Consider the following 18,173-nt stretch of genomic DNA (forward strand, 5'->3'; position numbering starts at 1 on the left):
CCGGGGGAGGGAGGGGGGCGGAGGCGGGATCCCCAGTCCCGTTTCTGCCTCTTTCTCGCCAGTCTCCCGGTGCCGTCCTCTGCTCGGCTGCGCCCCCGTCGTCCTCCAGCCGGTTGCAAAAAACGTCTCCCCTCTTTCCGACAGCGCGAGCGAGCGGCTGCTCCAGCTGTCCGGCCGCCTCGTCCCGTGTTCCTCAGGTCCCTTCACCCATTGGCAGCAACAAGTCTCCAGGAGTTCTGCCGGCTCCGGCAACAAGTCCCCCGGAGTTCCGCTGGCTCGGAGTTGAGAGCGCCGGGCAGCTAGATGGCCCCGCCTCCACCACACAGGGGCCGGGTCCCTCGCCACGCGCAAAGCCCACCGCCGTGCAAGCATGGCGTGTCCTCTAGTGTGCCAGTCCCGGGCCACCGGCTCCGGGGGCTGCGAGTCTCCCCCTCCCACTGCCCCAACCTCATCGCCCCAACCCCGCGCGACGTCCCGCTTTGCAAGGCTGGCCCCGCCCCGCCTCCTTGGCTTCCTCGTGGCCGGGGTCCCTTCCTCGGCGCCCGCGGGGTTGCAAACGGGGGGGGGGGGGCCGGCGGCAGGTCATCCCCCCCCCCCCGGCTGAGGCGTGCAAAGCGGCGTGCGAGGGCAGCCCCGGCGTGCCTGGTGTGTGTGCCGGCGCGCGCTTGCACGGGGCGGGTGGGGGGGGGCGGGGGTGTCCCTCCCGGCGGGCGGGGCGGGGCGGGGGCGGGGGGTCAGCGGCGGCGGCGGCGGCGTCAGGCTCCCCGGTGGCGTCACGATTGACGTCTCGCATTCCAGGCGCCGCATGAAGAGGCCGCGCGGGCTCCTCTCGCATAAATGACGTGCGGCCGCCGGCGAGCCGGAGAGGCAGCCCCGCGCGCTCCGCCCTCCGACTCCAGGCACGGGCGCAGGCACCGGCCGCAGACCCGCACCCCGGACCCCGAGCCGCGGAGGCCCCGCACCGGCTGCTGCTGCTGCTCCCGCTGCCGCCGCCGCCTGAGCCCCCCATGCCTCGCGACGGCGCGCCTCCCAGCCGCCGCTGCACGCCGGAGCCGGCCGCTCTCTGCTGCTGCTGGGCTGCTGCGCCTCCCGGGGACCGCGCCCGCCGGCCGCCCTCGGGCGGGGAATGAAGCGCGGCAGCCGCGGTGCCTCAAGACGGAACCGACACCGCAGCCCGGTAGGTCCGGCGGGCGGGCGGAGTTGGGGGGCGCGCGGGGGGGGGGGGACGAGGCGGGCGGAGGAGCCTGCTGGGGGTCGGGGGGGGGGGCGCGGAGACAGGCGCGCCCGGCAGTTTGTGCGCCCCGCGAAAGTCCCACGCGCGGAAGCGGCGGAGGCGAGGAAGCGGCGGCGGCGGCGCCTTGTGCGCGCCCGGCAGAACTTCTTGCGCCCGCGCTGGATGCGCGCAGACGACCGCCGCTTCCCCTCCTATCGCCGAGCGGCAGCCTGGCTCAGCGGTTAGTGTCACGCCGGGATCCCCTCGTGGAGCGACCCGGGGACTGGTCTCGCGCGCTCGGCCCCGCCTACCCCGCGGGGTTGTTGTGGCGCTCCTCCGGAGAGGGGAGCTTCGAAGAAACCGCCCCGGCTGCCGGCGCTGGACCGGCCCGGGTGGGTCTCTCTCCCTCCTCGCGCGATCCGGATTCAGGGGCGAAGCGAGAGGGAGAGCATGGGCAAAGGGCCTCCGGCGTCGCTGCGCCCATCCGCAAGCGGAGCGGCGCCGGTGCCGGGGCTCTGCCGACCGAGCGCGCAGCAGGTGCCGGGGACGCCGCGGAGACTTTGGGGGGGGGGGGGCGGAAGGCTTGCAGGACGGAGCCGCGGGGCGTCCGGGGCTTGTTGAGTCGCCCGGGTGGCTTCGGAACCGCAGGACACTCCCCCCCCCCGTCCCTAAATCGCGTCCCGCCGTGCGGGGAAGGGGGAGGGGGCGGTCTGGAAGCGCGATTCGCGGCGCGGGCACCGGTTGCCGAGCCCTGGGGGCGCCTGCTTCTCCCCCCCCCCCCGGTTTCCCCCCACGACAAGAAGTGTGTGCGGGAAGGGGTGGCTGCAGTGCCGAAGCCGGGGGAGGGGGCGCTCAGAGGGAGCTCGGTCTTCCGGGAGGGGGGGTGCTGACCCCCTGCCTCTGCCCCGAGGGGGACGCCTGAGATGAGACCCGGGCGCCCCCGCGGGATCATCCGAGGCTTCCTCCGGGCCAGCGCTGGGGAAAAGCGGGCCCGCCGGGAGGAGGCGTAGAGGGGGGCTAGGGGGCAGGGGGGGGCTCAGATCTGGGGGCAGCAAAAACTTAGTGGGGGGGCAGGCGACGCTCCTGTTTTCCACCTGACCACTATTAGCTGGGGGGGGGGACATCAGATCTGGAATTCGCTTGGCTGGGGGTGGGGTGGGCTGGGGGGTCGGGGGTCGGGGACCCACAGGCAGGCCCCGGTGAAGAAAACGCGGCGTCAGCCCACCGGCGATGCGCCTCCGGGCCCCGTTTCCGCCAAGGCGGCGCGCGGCTCCGAGGGGGTGGGACGCCGAAGCCCAGCCGGTTGCCGGAGCCATGCGGACGGGGCCGGCCTTCCGGATCCCCGAGGAGCCCCCCCCCCCCCCCCGCCCTGACTTGCCTCTCTCTGCGCCAGGACCCAGGTCGGAAGAGCCCTTGCTGGTGGTGAGCCCCGGCGCCCCGCCCGACCCCGCCGAGGACCCCTCGCCGCCGCTCGCCCCGCCGCCCCCGGCCGCCGCCCCCACCATTCAGCGAGCAAGCCACCCTCCAGGTAACCGCGCGCGCCGAAGCCGGAGCCACTCCGAATCCAGCCAGCCCAGCCCACCCCGGCGCCCTTTCCTGGGGGTTCCGGCTTCAGCAGGGAAAGGGGTGGGCGGCAGCGGGGGACTCCCGAAGGTTTAGGTTCCCTTTTCCAGTCTAATGAGAAAGTCCTGCTCTTGGGTCACTTTCTGTGTCCAAATGTCAAACGTTGACATTTCAAAATTCCTGGGGAAATCCCTCCCCCTTTTCTGACCCACTGGGGGTGAGGGGCCAGTTGGAGGCCCAGGCGGCCCCTCTCCCCTCCTTATGGGGCTGGGAAACTTTTCCTCCCTGCAGAAGACAGTTTCTTCCTTAGGTTCCCAGTGTTATTCTGGCTACTACTAGTATTTCGAGGTTAAAAACTCCCCAAGGGAAGGTTTGGCGGAGAGTTGCCGCGAACCTGGTCTTGCATCTTCAGAAAAAGTACAAGATCCCCCATCAGAAAGCTGGCATTTTTTATTTATTTATTATATTTATATACGGCCCTCCCCAAAGGCTCATTTTCTCTCGGGTAGCTGGCCAGAGAGCGCTCCTCCTTGGAACTATCCCTGTTAAACAACAGTGCGGATATGAAACATATATTTTGACACAGCTCCAAATCCTAAAGGAGATTAAAATGTTACTTGTGAGAAACCAGCTTTGTACGTTGACTTATAGGGGTTTTTTTTCACGTTTAAAAAGTAGATGGAGGCATAGCATTCCCCCCCCCCCCCCCCAGGAGAAACATAGGAATTTGGCCTTCCAACTAACGTTTTGAACACCCGTGACACTCCCTCTGTGGGAATGCACCTCCCACCTTAATGAAAGGTGCAGCGCTTGGAAATTATTCCCGTTAGCTTATTAATACGAGGATAGGTAGCTTATTAATGCAAGGCTATCATCTTCTACGTCTGGGCAGTCTCATTGGAGCAGCCAACAGTGGAAGAGAAAATAGAAAAAGAGAATATATATATATAGCGGAAGAGAAAACTTTTTAAATCTTGTTTTATTGTTACTTATTCATTTGACAGTCAGCATCTTTACTGCTTTTGCAGCGCTGCCGCATCAGTTCATTAGGATTATCTCCTGGGGTTAAAGTTTGCTGCTCGGTTTTCTGTAATAAGAAGGAAAGGTAATCTGATCAGAAGCCGGGAATGTAGATCCAGCGGGCGTAGGAAGGTGCAGGCAGTTCAGTTCCTTCTTTGAGGAACTCCTTCGCAGACAACCAACTTTTTAGTTTCCTTTTTTGTAAGATCTGCCGGCGCCTGAATCTCCCCCGCCCATGCACAAATTCTTCTTTTACTTCTCCTTCGAGTTTCAATGACTTTTTTGTCGGTTTGAGCAGGTTTGAGCAGCAGATCTACTTGATGTAACTGCGGAGGGGGGGGGGGGCTGCCTCTTGTCAGCTCAAAAATCCAAGTCCCTCGCTCTCTCTCTCGAGGAGCCTCATTCAGAATCCCTCGAGCTGCCGGCTGTTCCGGATTGGCCCGGCGTTTAATGTAATTCCCCGTGTCCTTTGCAAAAAGCCGCCTACTCGGATGTGAGCGCCTCCCTGCCGAGAAAACCCTTCAGTGTCCTAAAGAGCATGCCGATCACATGGAGAACATCATGTGTCAAAATATGTGCGCACGTCTTTCCTGCCGCATGGGCGCATGGTGTTGCCCAAACTGGGACACAGATGTGTGAGAGCACGGGGGCGGGGGCAGGGGGATCTCCACATATTAAGATCTTGTACTTGGGTCACTTGCTTTGACCAGCATGGGATTGCTTTCTTGTGAAGAAGTCTGTCCTGTTTGGAAGCCGAGAGGGAGAGAAAGAGAGAAGACCATTTCTCAGGAGCAGCAGTGGCGTAGGAGGTTAAGAGCTCGTGTATCTAATCTGGAGGAACCGGGTTTGATTCCCAGCTCTGCCACCTGAACTGTGGAGGCTTATCTGGGGAATTCAGATTAGCCTATGCACTCCCACACACGCCAGCTGGGTGACCTTGGGCTAGTCACAGCTTCTCAGAGCTCTCTCAGCCCCACCTACCTCACAGGGTGTTTGTTGTGAGGGGGGAAGGGCAAGGAGATTGTCAGCCCCTTTGAGTCTCCTGCAGGAGAGAAAGGGGGGATATAAATCCAAACTCTTCTTCTTCTTCTTCTTGCTCTCTTTCTCCACCGCTTCCTTGAAATGAAGTTGGGTTATTGACTGACTGACTGACTGACTGACTGACTGACTGACTGACTGACTGACTGACTGACTGACTGACTGACTGACTGACTGACTGACTGACTGACTGACGCTGACGGACGGTCGGACGGACTGACTGACTGACTGACTGACTGAGCCACGCGGGAGCACGGCCCTTGCTAACAGACCCTTTTGCCCTTCCAGATATGCCCTGTGTGCAAGCCCAGTACAGCCCTCCGCCCCCTGGCACCAGTTATGCGGCTCAGACCTTTGCCTATGGCTCCGAGTATGGCCCCGAGATCATGAACCCTGACTACGCCAAGCTGACCATGGAGCTGAGCGGCGGGGAGATCAGCGCCACGGCTACCACCTCCCTGCCCAGCTTCAGCACTTTCATGGAGGGCTACTCCGGGAGCTACGAGCTCAAACCCTCCTGCCTATACCAAATGCCCTCGGCCTCCTCCTCGCCGTCGTCTTCAGCCACCCAGCGGCCCCTTGTCAAGATGGAAGACAGCCGGCTGCATGGCTACCACCCGTCTCTGCCTCCCCCTGCGGACGAAGGCCTGCCCAACCCGTCCATGTACTTCAAGCAGTCTCCGCCCTCCACTCCCACCACCCCGGGGTTCCCCCCACACCAGGCTCCCTGGGACGAGCCGCCACACCCGCTGCCGCCGCCGCAGACCTGCATGGCCCCCAGCCACCTGATGGACGCCGCCCCCATGAAAACTGCCCCCGGCCGCTTCCCCCTCTTCCATTTCAAGCACTCGCCCCCCCACACGCCCACAACCGGCGCCCACTTGTGCTACGACACCACTGCCTTGAACTTGCCGATGGCTCCAGAAAGGTCCGCCGCCAGCCAGGCTGCCATGGAGAGCCACCCCTACGGGCTGCCCTTGGTCAAGAGGGCGGCCGCTTTGGCCTTCTCGCCGCTGGGCCTCAGCGCGCCCCCCTCCAGCCTTCTGGGCGAGAGCAGCGGTGGGAGCAGCGGCCTTCCCTCTCCCCCCAGCCGGAGCTCCTCCTCGGGAGAGGGCACCTGTGCCGTGTGCGGAGACAACGCGGCCTGCCAGCACTACGGGGTGCGCACCTGCGAGGGCTGCAAGGGATTCTTCAAGGTAAGAACTTCTGACTTGCTCTCTGCCGCACCTGCCCCTCCGTTTTCCCACTGCCTCTCCCGGATTACAGTGCCCCGGTTTGGTTAAATGGCAGTGGTGGCGAACCTTTGGCACTCCAGTTGTTATGGACTACAATCCCCATCAGCCAATTGGCCATGCTGGCAGGGGCTGATGGGAATTGTAGTCCACAACATCTGGAGTGCCAAAGGTTCGCCACCACGGTCCTATGGAAACACACGTGCAGGGCTGGCGTCAGCATTCCCAGAGGTAGGACAGCTGCCAGGACCCAGGATTCAAATAAGGCCTGCTGCCATCACCGCCCCACACCTGTGTCCAGGCTCCTCACTTGTAAGTTCTCTGCCCTGATGCCCTGGGGAGCGTGGGCGATGCACGGTGCCCAGTGCAGCATGAGGAATGGCACGCAGGTAGGCGTGGGCAGTGGGAGAGCTTATAGGCAGCTGGGGATGGATGCGCAGGCAGGAGAGTTGTGTGGATGGGTTGGGAAGGCAGACGTAAGCAAGGGGGCTAGCTGTAGGCAGAGGCGGGGAGGGGTCCCCGGGTGCTGCCGGGCCTGGGCCAGTGGTGGGATTCAAATAATTTAACAACCGGTTCCGGTGGTGGGACTCAAATAATTTAACAACTACCCTGTTTCCCTGAATATAAGACATCCCCAGAAAATAAGACGTAGTAGAGGTTTTGCTGAAGTGTGAAATATAAGGCATCCCCCGAAAGTAAGACGTAGCAAAGTTTTTGTTTGGAAGCCTGCCCGACGAGCAGAACACAGAAAAATAAGACATCCCCTGAAAATAAGACATAGCGCATCTTGGGGAGCAAAAATTAATATAAGACACTGTCTTATTTTTGGGGAAACACGGTAATTGTATGCAAGCACCATTTTAACAACCGGTTCTGCCGAAGTGGTGCGAACCTGCTGAATCCCGCCACTGGCCAGGGCCCCTGAAATTTGGAACCGGCCCTGCAGCGTGTCATTGCCTGTCGTGCCCATCAACCTCACCAGACTCACATTTACCAAAGTCAGTTTATTGCATGAGAGTAAACAAACAGGTGTGCTCCGGAAGGCTTTGCTGGATCTAAAATTCCCACACGAAGCAGCAGTGGCGTAGGAGGTTAAGAGCTCGTGTATCTAGTCTGGAGGAACTGGGTTTGATTCCCAGCTCTGCCGCCTGAGCTGTGGAGGCTTATCTGGGGAATTCAGATTAGCCTGTACACTCCCACACACGCCAGCTGGGTGACCTTGGGCTAGTCACAGCTTCTCGGAGCTCTCTCAGCCCCACCCACCTCACAGGGTGTTTGTTGTGAGGGGGGAAGGGCAAGGAGATTGTAAGCCCCTTTGAGTCTCCTGCAGGAGAGAAAGGGGGGATATAAATCCAAACTCTTCTTCTTCAACCTGTATTCTCCCCACTACACACACCCGCTCCCCCTAACTGTTTTCCCGGAAGCAAAAGCATTCACAAGGCTCCACAGTTCCTCCAAGGTCAAACCCTCCATTGGAGCCAGGTGGTGTTTGGCAAGGGAGTGGAAACTCACTACAGGCCTCCGAAAAGCCAAGCTTTTCTCAAGCAGGTATTCTGTGGTGCTGCTATCTTCCAGCGAGACCCTAGGGATGAGGTCTTGACACTACCCAAGTCCCCTTGCTTTGAGGCCGAGTCCAGAGCCCTGTTTTGCGCCTACACGACACCACTCCCAAATTCCCCATCGTTACCCTGCGTATGTTGCCAGCATTGTACAACTTTTCAGTGCAGCTGAGGTAACCAAGCTAGAGTTGCCACGGTGTTCCAACGTGAGAGGCCATGTTCCGCCTTTCTAGATTTACAGACAATCTCTGTTTTATTCTGGGGAGTGTCTGCAGCTCAGTGGTCTCCACTCCTTGGCGTGCAGAAGTTCCTAGGTTCAGTCCCTACCATTTCCACTTAAAAAGATCAAATAGAGATGGTGAGATAGATGGAGAGATAGATAGCGGCTGCCAGTCTGAGGGTCTGCAACCTGCGGCTCTCCAGATGTTCATGGACTACACCCCCCCCCCCCCCACCCCCCCCCACCCCCCCCCCCCCCCACCCACCCACCCCCACACCCCCACACCCCCCCACCCACCCCGCCCCACCCCCCCCCCCCCGCCCCCCCCGACCCCCCACCACCCCCCACCCCCCCCCACCCCCCCCCCCCACCCCCCCCCCCCCCACCCCCCCCCCCCCCCACCCCCCCCCACCCCCCCCCCCCCCCAACCCCCCCCCCCCCCCCCCCCCACCCCCCCCCCCCCCCACCCCCCCCCCCCCCCACCCCCCCCCCCCCCCACCCCCCCCCCCCCCCACCCCCCCCCCCCCCCACCCCCCCCCCCCCCCACCCCCCCCCCCCCCCACCCCCCCCCCCCCCCACCCCCCCCCCCCCCCACCCCCCCCCCCCCCCACCCCCCCCCCCCCCCACCCCCCCCCCCCCCCACCCCCCCCCCCCCCCACCCCCCCCCCCCCCCACCCCCCCCCCCCCCCACCCCCCCCCCCCCCCACCCCCCCCCCCCCCCACCCCCCCCCCCCCCCACCCCCCCCCCCCCCCACCCCCCCCCCCCCCCACCCCCCCCCCCCCCCACCCCCCCCCCCCCCCACCCCCCCCCCCCCCCACCCCCCCCCCCCCCCACCCCCCCCCCCCCCCACCCCCCCCCCCCCCCACCCCCCCCCCCCCCCACCCCCCCCCCCCCCCACCCCCCCCCCCCCCCACCCCCCCCCCCCCCCACCCCCCCCCCCCCCCACCCCCCCCCCCCCCCACCCCCCCCCCCCCCCACCCCCCCCCCCCCCCACCCCCCCCCCCCCCCACCCCCCCCCCCCCCCACCCCCCCCCCCCCCCACCCCCCCCCCCCCCCACCCCCCCCCCCCCCCACCCCCCCCCCCCCCCACCCCCCCCCCCCCCCACCCCCCCCCCCCCCCACCCCCCCCCCCCCCCACCCCCCCCCCCCCCCACCCCCCCCCCCCCCCACCCCCCCCCCCCCCCACCCCCCCCCCCCCCCACCCCCCCCCCCCCCCACCCCCCCCCCCCCCCACCCCCCCCCCCCCCCACCCCCCCCCCCCCCCACCCCCCCCCCCCCCCACCCCCCCCCCCCCCCACCCCCCCCCCCCCCCACCCCCCCCCCCCCCCACCCCCCCCCCCCCCCACCCCCCCCCCCCCCCACCCCCCCCCCCCCCCACCCCCCCCCCCCCCCACCCCCCCCCCCCCCCACCCCCCCCCCCCCCCACCCCCCCCCCCCCCCACCCCCCCCCCCCCCCACCCCCCCCCCCCCCCACCCCCCCCCCCCCCCACCCCCCCCCCCCCCCACCCCCCCCCCCCCCCACCCCCCCCCCCCCCCACCCCCCCCCCCCCCCACCCCCCCCCCCCCCCACCCCCCCCCCCCCCCACCCCCCCCCCCCCCCACCCCCCCCCCCCCCCACCCCCCCCCCCCCCCACCCCCCCCCCCCCCCACCCCCCCCCCCCCCCACCCCCCCCCCCCCCCACCCCCCCCCCCCCCCACCCCCCCCCCCCCCCACCCCCCCCCCCCCCCACCCCCCCCCCCCCCCACCCCCCCCCCCCCCCACCCCCCCCCCCCCCCACCCCCCCCCCCCCCCACCCCCCCCCCCCCCCACCCCCCCCCCCCCCCACCCCCCCCCCCCCCCACCCCCCCCCCCCCCCACCCCCCCCCCCCCCCACCCCCCCCCCCCCCCACCCCCCCCCCCCCCCACCCCCCCCCCCCCCCACCCCCCCCCCCCCCCACCCCCCCCCCCCCCCACCCCCCCCCCCCCCCACCCCCCCCCCCCCCCACCCCCCCCCCCCCCCACCCCCCCCCCCCCCCACCCCCCCCCCCCCCCACCCCCCCCCCCCCCCACCCCCCCCCCCCCCCACCCCCCCCCCCCCCCACCCCCCCCCCCCCCCACCCCCCCCCCCCCCCACCCCCCCCCCCCCCCACCCCCCCCCCCCCCCACCCCCCCCCCCCCCCACCCCCCCCCCCCCCCACCCCCCCCCCCCCCCACCCCCCCCCCCCCCCACCCCCCCCCCCCCCCACCCCCCCCCCCCCCCACCCCCCCCCCCCCCCACCCCCCCCCCCCCCCACCCCCCCCCCCCCCCACCCCCCCCCCCCCCCACCCCCCCCCCCCCCCACCCCCCCCCCCCCCCACCCCCCCCCCCCCCCACCCCCCCCCCCCCCCACCCCCCCCCCCCCCCACCCCCCCCCCCCCCCACCCCCCCCCCCCCCCACCCCCCCCCCCCCCCACCCCCCCCCCCCCCCACCCCCCCCCCCCCCCACCCCCCCCCCCCCCCACCCCCCCCCCCCCCCACCCCCCCCCCCCCCCACCCCCCCCCCCCCCCACCCCCCCCCCCCCCCACCCCCCCCCCCCCCCACCCCCCCCCCCCCCCACCCCCCCCCCCCCCCACCCCCCCCCCCCCCCACCCCCCCCCCCCCCCACCCCCCCCCCCCCCCACCCCCCCCCCCCCCCACCCCCCCCCCCCCCCACCCCCCCCCCCCCCCACCCCCCCCCCCCCCCACCCCCCCCCCCCCCCACCCCCCCCCCCCCCCACCCCCCCCCCCCCCCACCCCCCCCCCCCCCCACCCCCCCCCCCCCCCACCCCCCCCCCCCCCCACCCCCCCCCCCCCCCACCCCCCCCCCCCCCCACCCCCCCCCCCCCCCACCCCCCCCCCCCCCCACCCCCCCCCCCCCCCACCCCCCCCCCCCCCCACCCCCCCCCCCCCCCACCCCCCCCCCCCCCCACCCCCCCCCCCCCCCACCCCCCCCCCCCCCCACCCCCCCCCCCCCCCACCCCCCCCCCCCCCCACCCCCCCCCCCCCCCACCCCCCCCCCCCCCCACCCCCCCCCCCCCCCACCCCCCCCCCCCCCCACCCCCCCCCCCCCCCACCCCCCCCCCCCCCCACCCCCCCCCCCCCCCACCCCCCCCCCCCCCCACCCCCCCCCCCCCCCACCCCCCCCCCCCCCCACCCCCCCCCCCCCCCACCCCCCCCCCCCCCCACCCCCCCCCCCCCCCACCCCCCCCCCCCCCCACCCCCCCCCCCCCCCACCCCCCCCCCCCCCCACCCCCCCCCCCCCCCACCCCCCCCCCCCCCCACCCCCCCCCCCCCCCACCCCCCCCCCCCCCCACCCCCCCCCCCCCCCACCCCCCCCCCCCCCCACCCCCCCCCCCCCCCACCCCCCCCCCCCCCCACCCCCCCCCCCCCCCACCCCCCCCCCCCCCCACCCCCCCCCCCCCCCACCCCCCCCCCCCCCCACCCCCCCCCCCCCCCACCCCCCCCCCCCCCCACCCCCCCCCCCCCCCACCCCCCCCCCCCCCCACCCCCCCCCCCCCCCACCCCCCCCCCCCCCCACCCCCCCCCCCCCCCACCCCCCCCCCCCCCCACCCCCCCCCCCCCCCACCCCCCCCCCCCCCCACCCCCCCCCCCCCCCACCCCCCCCCCCCCCCACCCCCCCCCCCCCCCACCCCCCCCCCCCCCCACCCCCCCCCCCCCCCACCCCCCCCCCCCCCCACCCCCCCCCCCCCCCACCCCCCCCCCCCCCCACCCCCCCCCCCCCCCACCCCCCCCCCCCCCCACCCCCCCCCCCCCCCACCCCCCCCCCCCCCCACCCCCCCCCCCCCCCACCCCCCCCCCCCCCCACCCCCCCCCCCCCCCACCCCCCCCCCCCCCCACCCCCCCCCCCCCCCACCCCCCCCCCCCCCCACCCCCCCCCCCCCCCACCCCCCCCCCCCCCCACCCCCCCCCCCCCCCACCCCCCCCCCCCCCCACCCCCCCCCCCCCCCACCCCCCCCCCCCCCCACCCCCCCCCCCCCCCACCCCCCCCCCCCCCCACCCCCCCCCCCCCCCACCCCCCCCCCCCCCCACCCCCCCCCCCCCCCACCCCCCCCCCCCCCCACCCCCCCCCCCCCCCACCCCCCCCCCCCCCCACCCCCCCCCCCCCCCACCCCCCCCCCCCCCCACCCCCCCCCCCCCCCACCCCCCCCCCCCCCCACCCCCCCCCCCCCCCACCCCCCCCCCCCCCCACCCCCCCCCCCCCCCACCCCCCCCCCCCCCCACCCCCCCCCCCCCCCACCCCCCCCCCCCCCCACCCCCCCCCCCCCCCACCCCCCCCCCCCCCCACCCCCCCCCCCCCCCACCCCCCCCCCCCCCCACCCCCCCCCCCCCCCACCCCCCCCCCCCCCCACCCCCCCCCCCCCCCACCCCCCCCCCCCCCCACCCCCCCCCCCCCCCACCCCCCCCCCCCCCCACCCCCCCCCCCCCCCACCCCCCCCCCCCCCCACCCCCCCCCCCCCCCACCCCCCCCCCCCCCCACCCCCCCCCCCCCCCACCCCCCCCCCCCCCCACCCCCCCCCCCCCCCACCCCCCCCCCCCCCCACCCCCCCCCCCCCCCACCCCCCCCCCCCCCCACCCCCCCCCCCCCCCACCCCCCCCCCCCCCCACCCCCCCCCCCCCCCACCCCCCCCCCCCCCCACCCCCCCCCCCCCCCACCCCCCCCCCCCCCCACCCCCCCCCCCCCCCACCCCCCCCCCCCCCCACCCCCCCCCCCCCCCACCCCCCCCCCCCCCCACCCCCCCCCCCCCCCACCCCCCCCCCCCCCCACCCCCCCCCCCCCCCACCCCCCCCCCCCCCCACCCCCCCCCCCCCCCACCCCCCCCCCCCCCCACCCCCCCCCCCCCCCACCCCCCCCCCCCCCCACCCCCCCCCCCCCCCACCCCCCCCCCCCCCCACCCCCCCCCCCCCCCACCCCCCCCCCCCCCCACCCCCCCCCCCCCCCACCCCCCCCCCCCCCCACCCCCCCCCCCCCCCACCCCCCCCCCCCCCCACCCCCCCCCCCCCCCACCCCCCCCCCCCCCCACCCCCCCCCCCCCCCACCCCCCCCCCCCCCCACCCCCCCCCCCCCCCACCCCCCCCCCCCCCCACCCCCCCCCCCCCCCACCCCCCCCCCCCCCCACCCCCCCCCCCCCCCACCCCCCCCCCCCCCCACCCCCCCCCCCCCCCACCCCCCCCCCCCCCCACCCCCCCCCACATGGCCAATTGGCCATGTTGGCAGGGGCTGATGGGAACTGTAGTCCATAACATCTGGAGTGCCAAAGGTTCGCCACCACAGCTTTAGGTCTTCCTCAAAATCACTTTGCGAGCCAGGTCTTGCTGACAGAAGTTGAGATGTTGCTAGAGATTCCAGTGAGGTCAACACTGAGACCACAAAGGCTGCCAAATGCACCATTTCCCCCTGAAACGGAGGAAGTCCCTCCTCCCTAATGAAAAGATATTTCCTTCCTTAGCAAACCACTCATATTTTACCTTTTCGTTGGGACTTTGTTTTGGTTTTCTTGTATGTTGATTTTACTTGAAATGCAAATGGAGTGTTTTGTAACCTGGAGCAGTGAAGGGTACAATACTGTTTATTAAAACTGTATGGGGAGGGTGGGGAAGAAAAGGGTGTTCCTTATCCTAATACTATTTCCCAAGTGAAAGTAAATTCAGTAGGACCTATTTCTAAGTAACTTTATGGCAGGCAAATGGACCAGATATCGTTTTGTGTTTATAAATTTACTATGACTTCTTTTCGCTTGTTTGTTGGTGGTTTCTGTCTTCATTCCCGTGGACGAATGTAAAAGTTCTTGGCAAATACTGTTTCTATTACAAGGTAATTCAGGATTTAGCATTTTAGATTTCCCTGGAGCATTAGGAGTTTTGTTGTCCCAGTGGAAGTGGCGTTCGTTGTTTTCAGCCTAATTCTGCCTCCACGTGTTGCCAGGAAAATTAACCCAGGTAAACGGTGGTATATACCTGGAAATGAGTAAGGATACCATGTGTACTTAGGTTTAATAGTAACATAAAAATCTGTGGATTTTATGGAAAGTGTTCCGAGGGAAAATCTTGTATATAGTTTCTGGAGTTATACAAAAAAAATCCAAAGCAGAAACTATAGTGTTTGCTATTGCTTGTTATTGGATTATTGTTCTTATTCCAAAATGGTGGATCTTAATGGTAAAAGTGTAGAGAGAAGCATTGAGGAAGTGAAATGGTTGGTGAAAATTATTTTAGATTTTAAGCTGCTGTGCCCAGTCCCATGTCTGCTTGCTGGTTAACTATTAGTACTTCAGATTTACCTTGGTTTATAAAATTCAGTAAGTACTGCTTTGGTAGTGTTGATATCTGAGCTATAGGTACATATATGTTGTAAATAATTGTGGGAGAAATTGTATAATTTTACTTAGATGAAGTATGGTGTGCTTTGTCTGATTCTGTAGCTGTACTAGATAAATATAGGTTTTCTCAGTCAGATCTGAGACTTTTCAGTGTGTTTTGCAAGCAGGTTTGCCATTTCCACACCAACCACAAATGGAACTAAGGCCTCCAAAGTCTCCTACAGACTTTAGTCTAACATAGTCCGAAAATACTAACCAGAACTCTGACCTAGAGCCTTATTAAAGAACAAAGTAACCCTTAGGGAGCCTATAGTCCTGCTCGGATTATTTCAGCTTGTTGATACACTGTGTTTTACAGCGAGTATTAATTTACCACCCCATAGTAACTGTATATTTAGAAGCCTGCTTTCAAAAAGCAGTCGCTGGGAGGAGACTCCTTAAAGGGCATCGGCCTAATTTGGGTCTCCCACCTGTTTTTTGTGGTGGTGCTGCAGTTCCTCTCCAGACGCAGGCCACGCGAGGGACATGTGAGTAGATCCCCAAAACGTTAAAATTCTCCATTCAGGCAAAACACAGATTGCTTTCAGGGAGGGTTACGTCTTGCTCGGTGATGTGGCGTGTCTAGGGAATGGGTCAAAAATCAAGCAAACAGCCAAGCACTCTTTACGCCCAAATGCGATTTTATGCAGGAGACACGCAGATTTCCACCCCCGGAAAAGGCAAGTAAAGAACAATCACTCTTTAGGCCCAAATAGAATGTTATGTAGGAGACACGCAGATTTCCACCCCCGTTTCTCCTTCCCAGTGTGGCAGGAGGGGACCTTCGCAGTGCAGAATCAGCCGGCAACGGTATTTAACCTCCCAGTTGCTGGCATATTATTCTCTTTTATGAATGCCTTCTCACCTAGCAGGGCTCCAAAATCTAGGTGGTGGCATATTCAGGGAAAAGTTGACAGGGGCAAGAGGGGTTAAGCATCGCCTTTTCTGCATAACTCTGTTCTATGCCTGTAATTCTCGCTGAAATGGTTAAAATGAGGACAACCATGTTGCACATTTGCAAAGATAACACCTGCTAACTCCGTTAGGCAAAACACCCTTCATTCCTTTAGTCCAGATGAAAATAGCCCTGGGACTAAAGAGAAGGTTTGTGCATAATTAAACAGTCTTATCAGACATGGTTAACAGGGCTGGTTGAGAACTAAGCCACCCTGTTTCCCCGAATATAAGACATCCCCTGAAAATAAGACCTAGTAGAGGTTTTGCTGAAGTGCAAAATATAAGGCATTCCCCTAAAGTAAGACGTACCCAAGTTTTAGTTTGGAAGCATGCCTGTCAAGCAGAACACCAGAGCATGCAGCTGTGGAGCGGAAAAATAAGACATCCCCTGAAAATAAGACATAGTGCATCTTTGGGAGCAAAAATTAATATAAGACACTGTCTTATTTTCGGGGAAACACGGTAGTCGCTGTTTTTATTTAAAAACAATTAGCACCTGTTTTAAAATCACAAAACGAACTCCCAAACAGAGTTCACGTGTGGTATTGTGTGTCAGAGCCAAAGTTTTCTTGACGGGATGGTTGCTGAGAGGCCCAACAAGAATTGGGGTCATGGCCCTAAAGGGGAGAGGATTTAACCCTGTGCTACTGCCCTGATTGGAAATGGCCTCTCTGGACTTCTTTAGGTCCCTGGATAGGAAAAGAAGATGGCTTGAGTACTTAGAGCAGTGATGGCGAACCTTTTTAAGACCGAGTGCCCAAATTGCAACCCAAACTCCACTTATTTATCGCAAAGTGCCAACGCAGCAATTTAACCTGAATGCTGAGGTTTTAAAGCTAAAAAACGGTTGGCTCCTCTTCTTCCTCCTGCTTCACCCACTCGAGGAGTAGGCTAGCTCACTCTAGCTCTCCAGTAAGTCCCATACAGACCGCTCTGTGCCTCTCTGGCATCATTGCCTCCTCTGTCCCGCCCCCCTCGGGCAGCAGCCACTCAGAGCACAGGCACCAGGCCCGCCAGCCAAGTCCTCCCTGCTCACCGCGGTGCACGTCATGCTCAGTGGCCCAGGCCAGCCTAGATTTGTGTGTGGGGTGTTTGTGTGATTTTCTGCCCCCCCCCCTGACATGAATGTAATCCCGTGCAATTTGCCCACAGAGAGGCTCTCCTCTCAGTTACCTCTGGCACCCGTGCCATAGGTTCGCCATCACTGACTTAGAGCTTTTCTCCTGGGCGGATATAAAACCTGCAGAGACTATTTTTAATCATATAATTGACAGTGGATGGAAGTAACCTCTGCCATAGTCCCAATCCAAATCAGGTCACTCCTTACCATATTGTGAGGGCCAAATTGCACGTGAGCAGTGCAATCCTATAAAGAGTTACTCCAGTCAACATTTATCAAAATGAATCATAGAATCATAGAGTTGGAAGAGACCACAAAGACCATCAAGTCCAACCCCTTGCAATGCAGGAACCCACAATCAAAGCACTCCCGACATATGCTGATCCAGCCTTTGTTTAAAAACCTCAAAAGAATGAGTTCCTGAGGAGTCCCTTTGTCGGAGTTCTCCTTGTGATGTTTCATTCTTAGCATGATGGGGCGAGCACAGTTCTTCCCCACCATTTCTATAAAAAGAACTGGATTCATTTTACAGTTTCCTTTCTTTTCCATTTGGTTTTTTTTTTTTTGGTTGCCTTCACAGATAACGAGCCAAATAAATTCTAACACGTAAGATGTTTTTAGCAGGGTTTTGTTTCCTTTGCTGGAGTTTTTTAGTGGTCCTGATCCAAGTACCATCAACAGGTTGTCATCCAGAAATCCCATCTTTCCTGTAAAAGTACCCAGGGAGCGAGAGAAGCTGCAGGTCAATCCAATCCAATCCAAAAACCTTTATTAGGCATAAACCAGAAGTACCATACATTCCAAATACAAAAACAGGATCATTGTTACATATCATGTAGAACATGGATTAAAAATGTAGCAACTGCTTCAGAAATTTCTACATGAGGGCTGTTCAATCGCTTAGACATTTTTTGTCTGAGAAAAACATAAATTCCAGAGGTAGTAAAGCTCCCAGATCGGTTCTAATATCATTATACCTCGAACAGTATAGCAGGATATGAGGGACTGAGCCCATAGCGTTGGGACAGTGCTGACGGCCCACCTACCTCTAGGGATGTTGAGGAAACGCATCTTGAAGTGATGGATAGAGGGTAATGAAAGCCAAAATTTGCTCTTGGCCATGACCACCTTGGACTTGAGATTGTCAACAAGCTGTTCTAAGTATACAGCAGGGCTAGATTTCGGGGGTGTGATCCCAAAGTCTAGAGGGGAACAGGAGCTTTGTGCAGCACTCAGGAGAGATTGGTATGAAACTGCAAGTTCTTAGAATGATGGATGCTTCCTTTCCATTCCTCCCTCTCCTCCATTTCCTGAGATGTGGCAATTGCTTCCCAGGTGGAGGAGGAGGGACAGCCGTGGGACCTGGGTTGGCCTGGAACAGAAGGCACCCGCCTCTTCACGCCGCAATAACCTCTCCTACCCCGGCGTAAAGATGAGGCTTCCGGGTGATCGCTCGTGGAAGTTTGTCTGTAATCGTGGTCTAATATCAAGAAGCAGTTTGCTAAGGCCCCAAGCAATAATTTTACACCATTGATGTTGCGTAGGGTTGTCAGTGCCTGGAGAAAAACAATGTCCTGTCCCTTTAATCGAAACTTAATGGGGATGATGGTGTTATTTACCTCCAGGCCACAAAGAGCTTCCTATTTCTACACATTAAGCCTCTCTTAAAGGGATGGGAAATGTTTCTTCAGGCACACTGACTGTTCAATATTGGTGGATTCCACGCAGGGCAAATACAACAGGTGTGGAGCACAACACAAACTGGTTTTTTGCAGGGCGGGGGGGAACTCGTCTCACAGGGGGCATCCATTGAAAATGCTGGGGGGAAGAATTAGGACTAATAAAAGGAAACACTTCTTCACGCAACGGTGTG

General features: G+C 65.2%; 1 protein-coding gene across 1 annotated transcript in view; it reads left to right on the forward strand.

Moving 5' to 3' along the window:
- The first annotated feature begins 732 nt into the window (after positions 1-732).
- NR4A3 (nuclear receptor subfamily 4 group A member 3) overlaps positions 733-18,173 on the forward strand; it is a 33,385-nt gene continuing 15,944 nt past the window's right edge. Inside the window, exons 1-4 of the mRNA XM_048510423.1 lie at positions 733-1,177; positions 2,607-2,741; positions 5,123-6,030; positions 14,604-14,711. Coding sequence (XP_048366380.1) covers positions 838-1,177; positions 2,607-2,741; positions 5,123-6,030; positions 14,604-14,711 — 1,491 coding nt within the window. The 5' untranslated portion in view covers positions 733-837. The remainder of the gene's footprint in view (positions 1,178-2,606; positions 2,742-5,122; positions 6,031-14,603; positions 14,712-18,173) is intronic.

This window comes from Sphaerodactylus townsendi, linkage group LG11 (assembly GCF_021028975.2).
Source record: "Sphaerodactylus townsendi isolate TG3544 linkage group LG11, MPM_Stown_v2.3, whole genome shotgun sequence".
Lineage (NCBI taxonomy): Eukaryota > Metazoa > Chordata > Lepidosauria > Squamata > Sphaerodactylidae > Sphaerodactylus > Sphaerodactylus townsendi.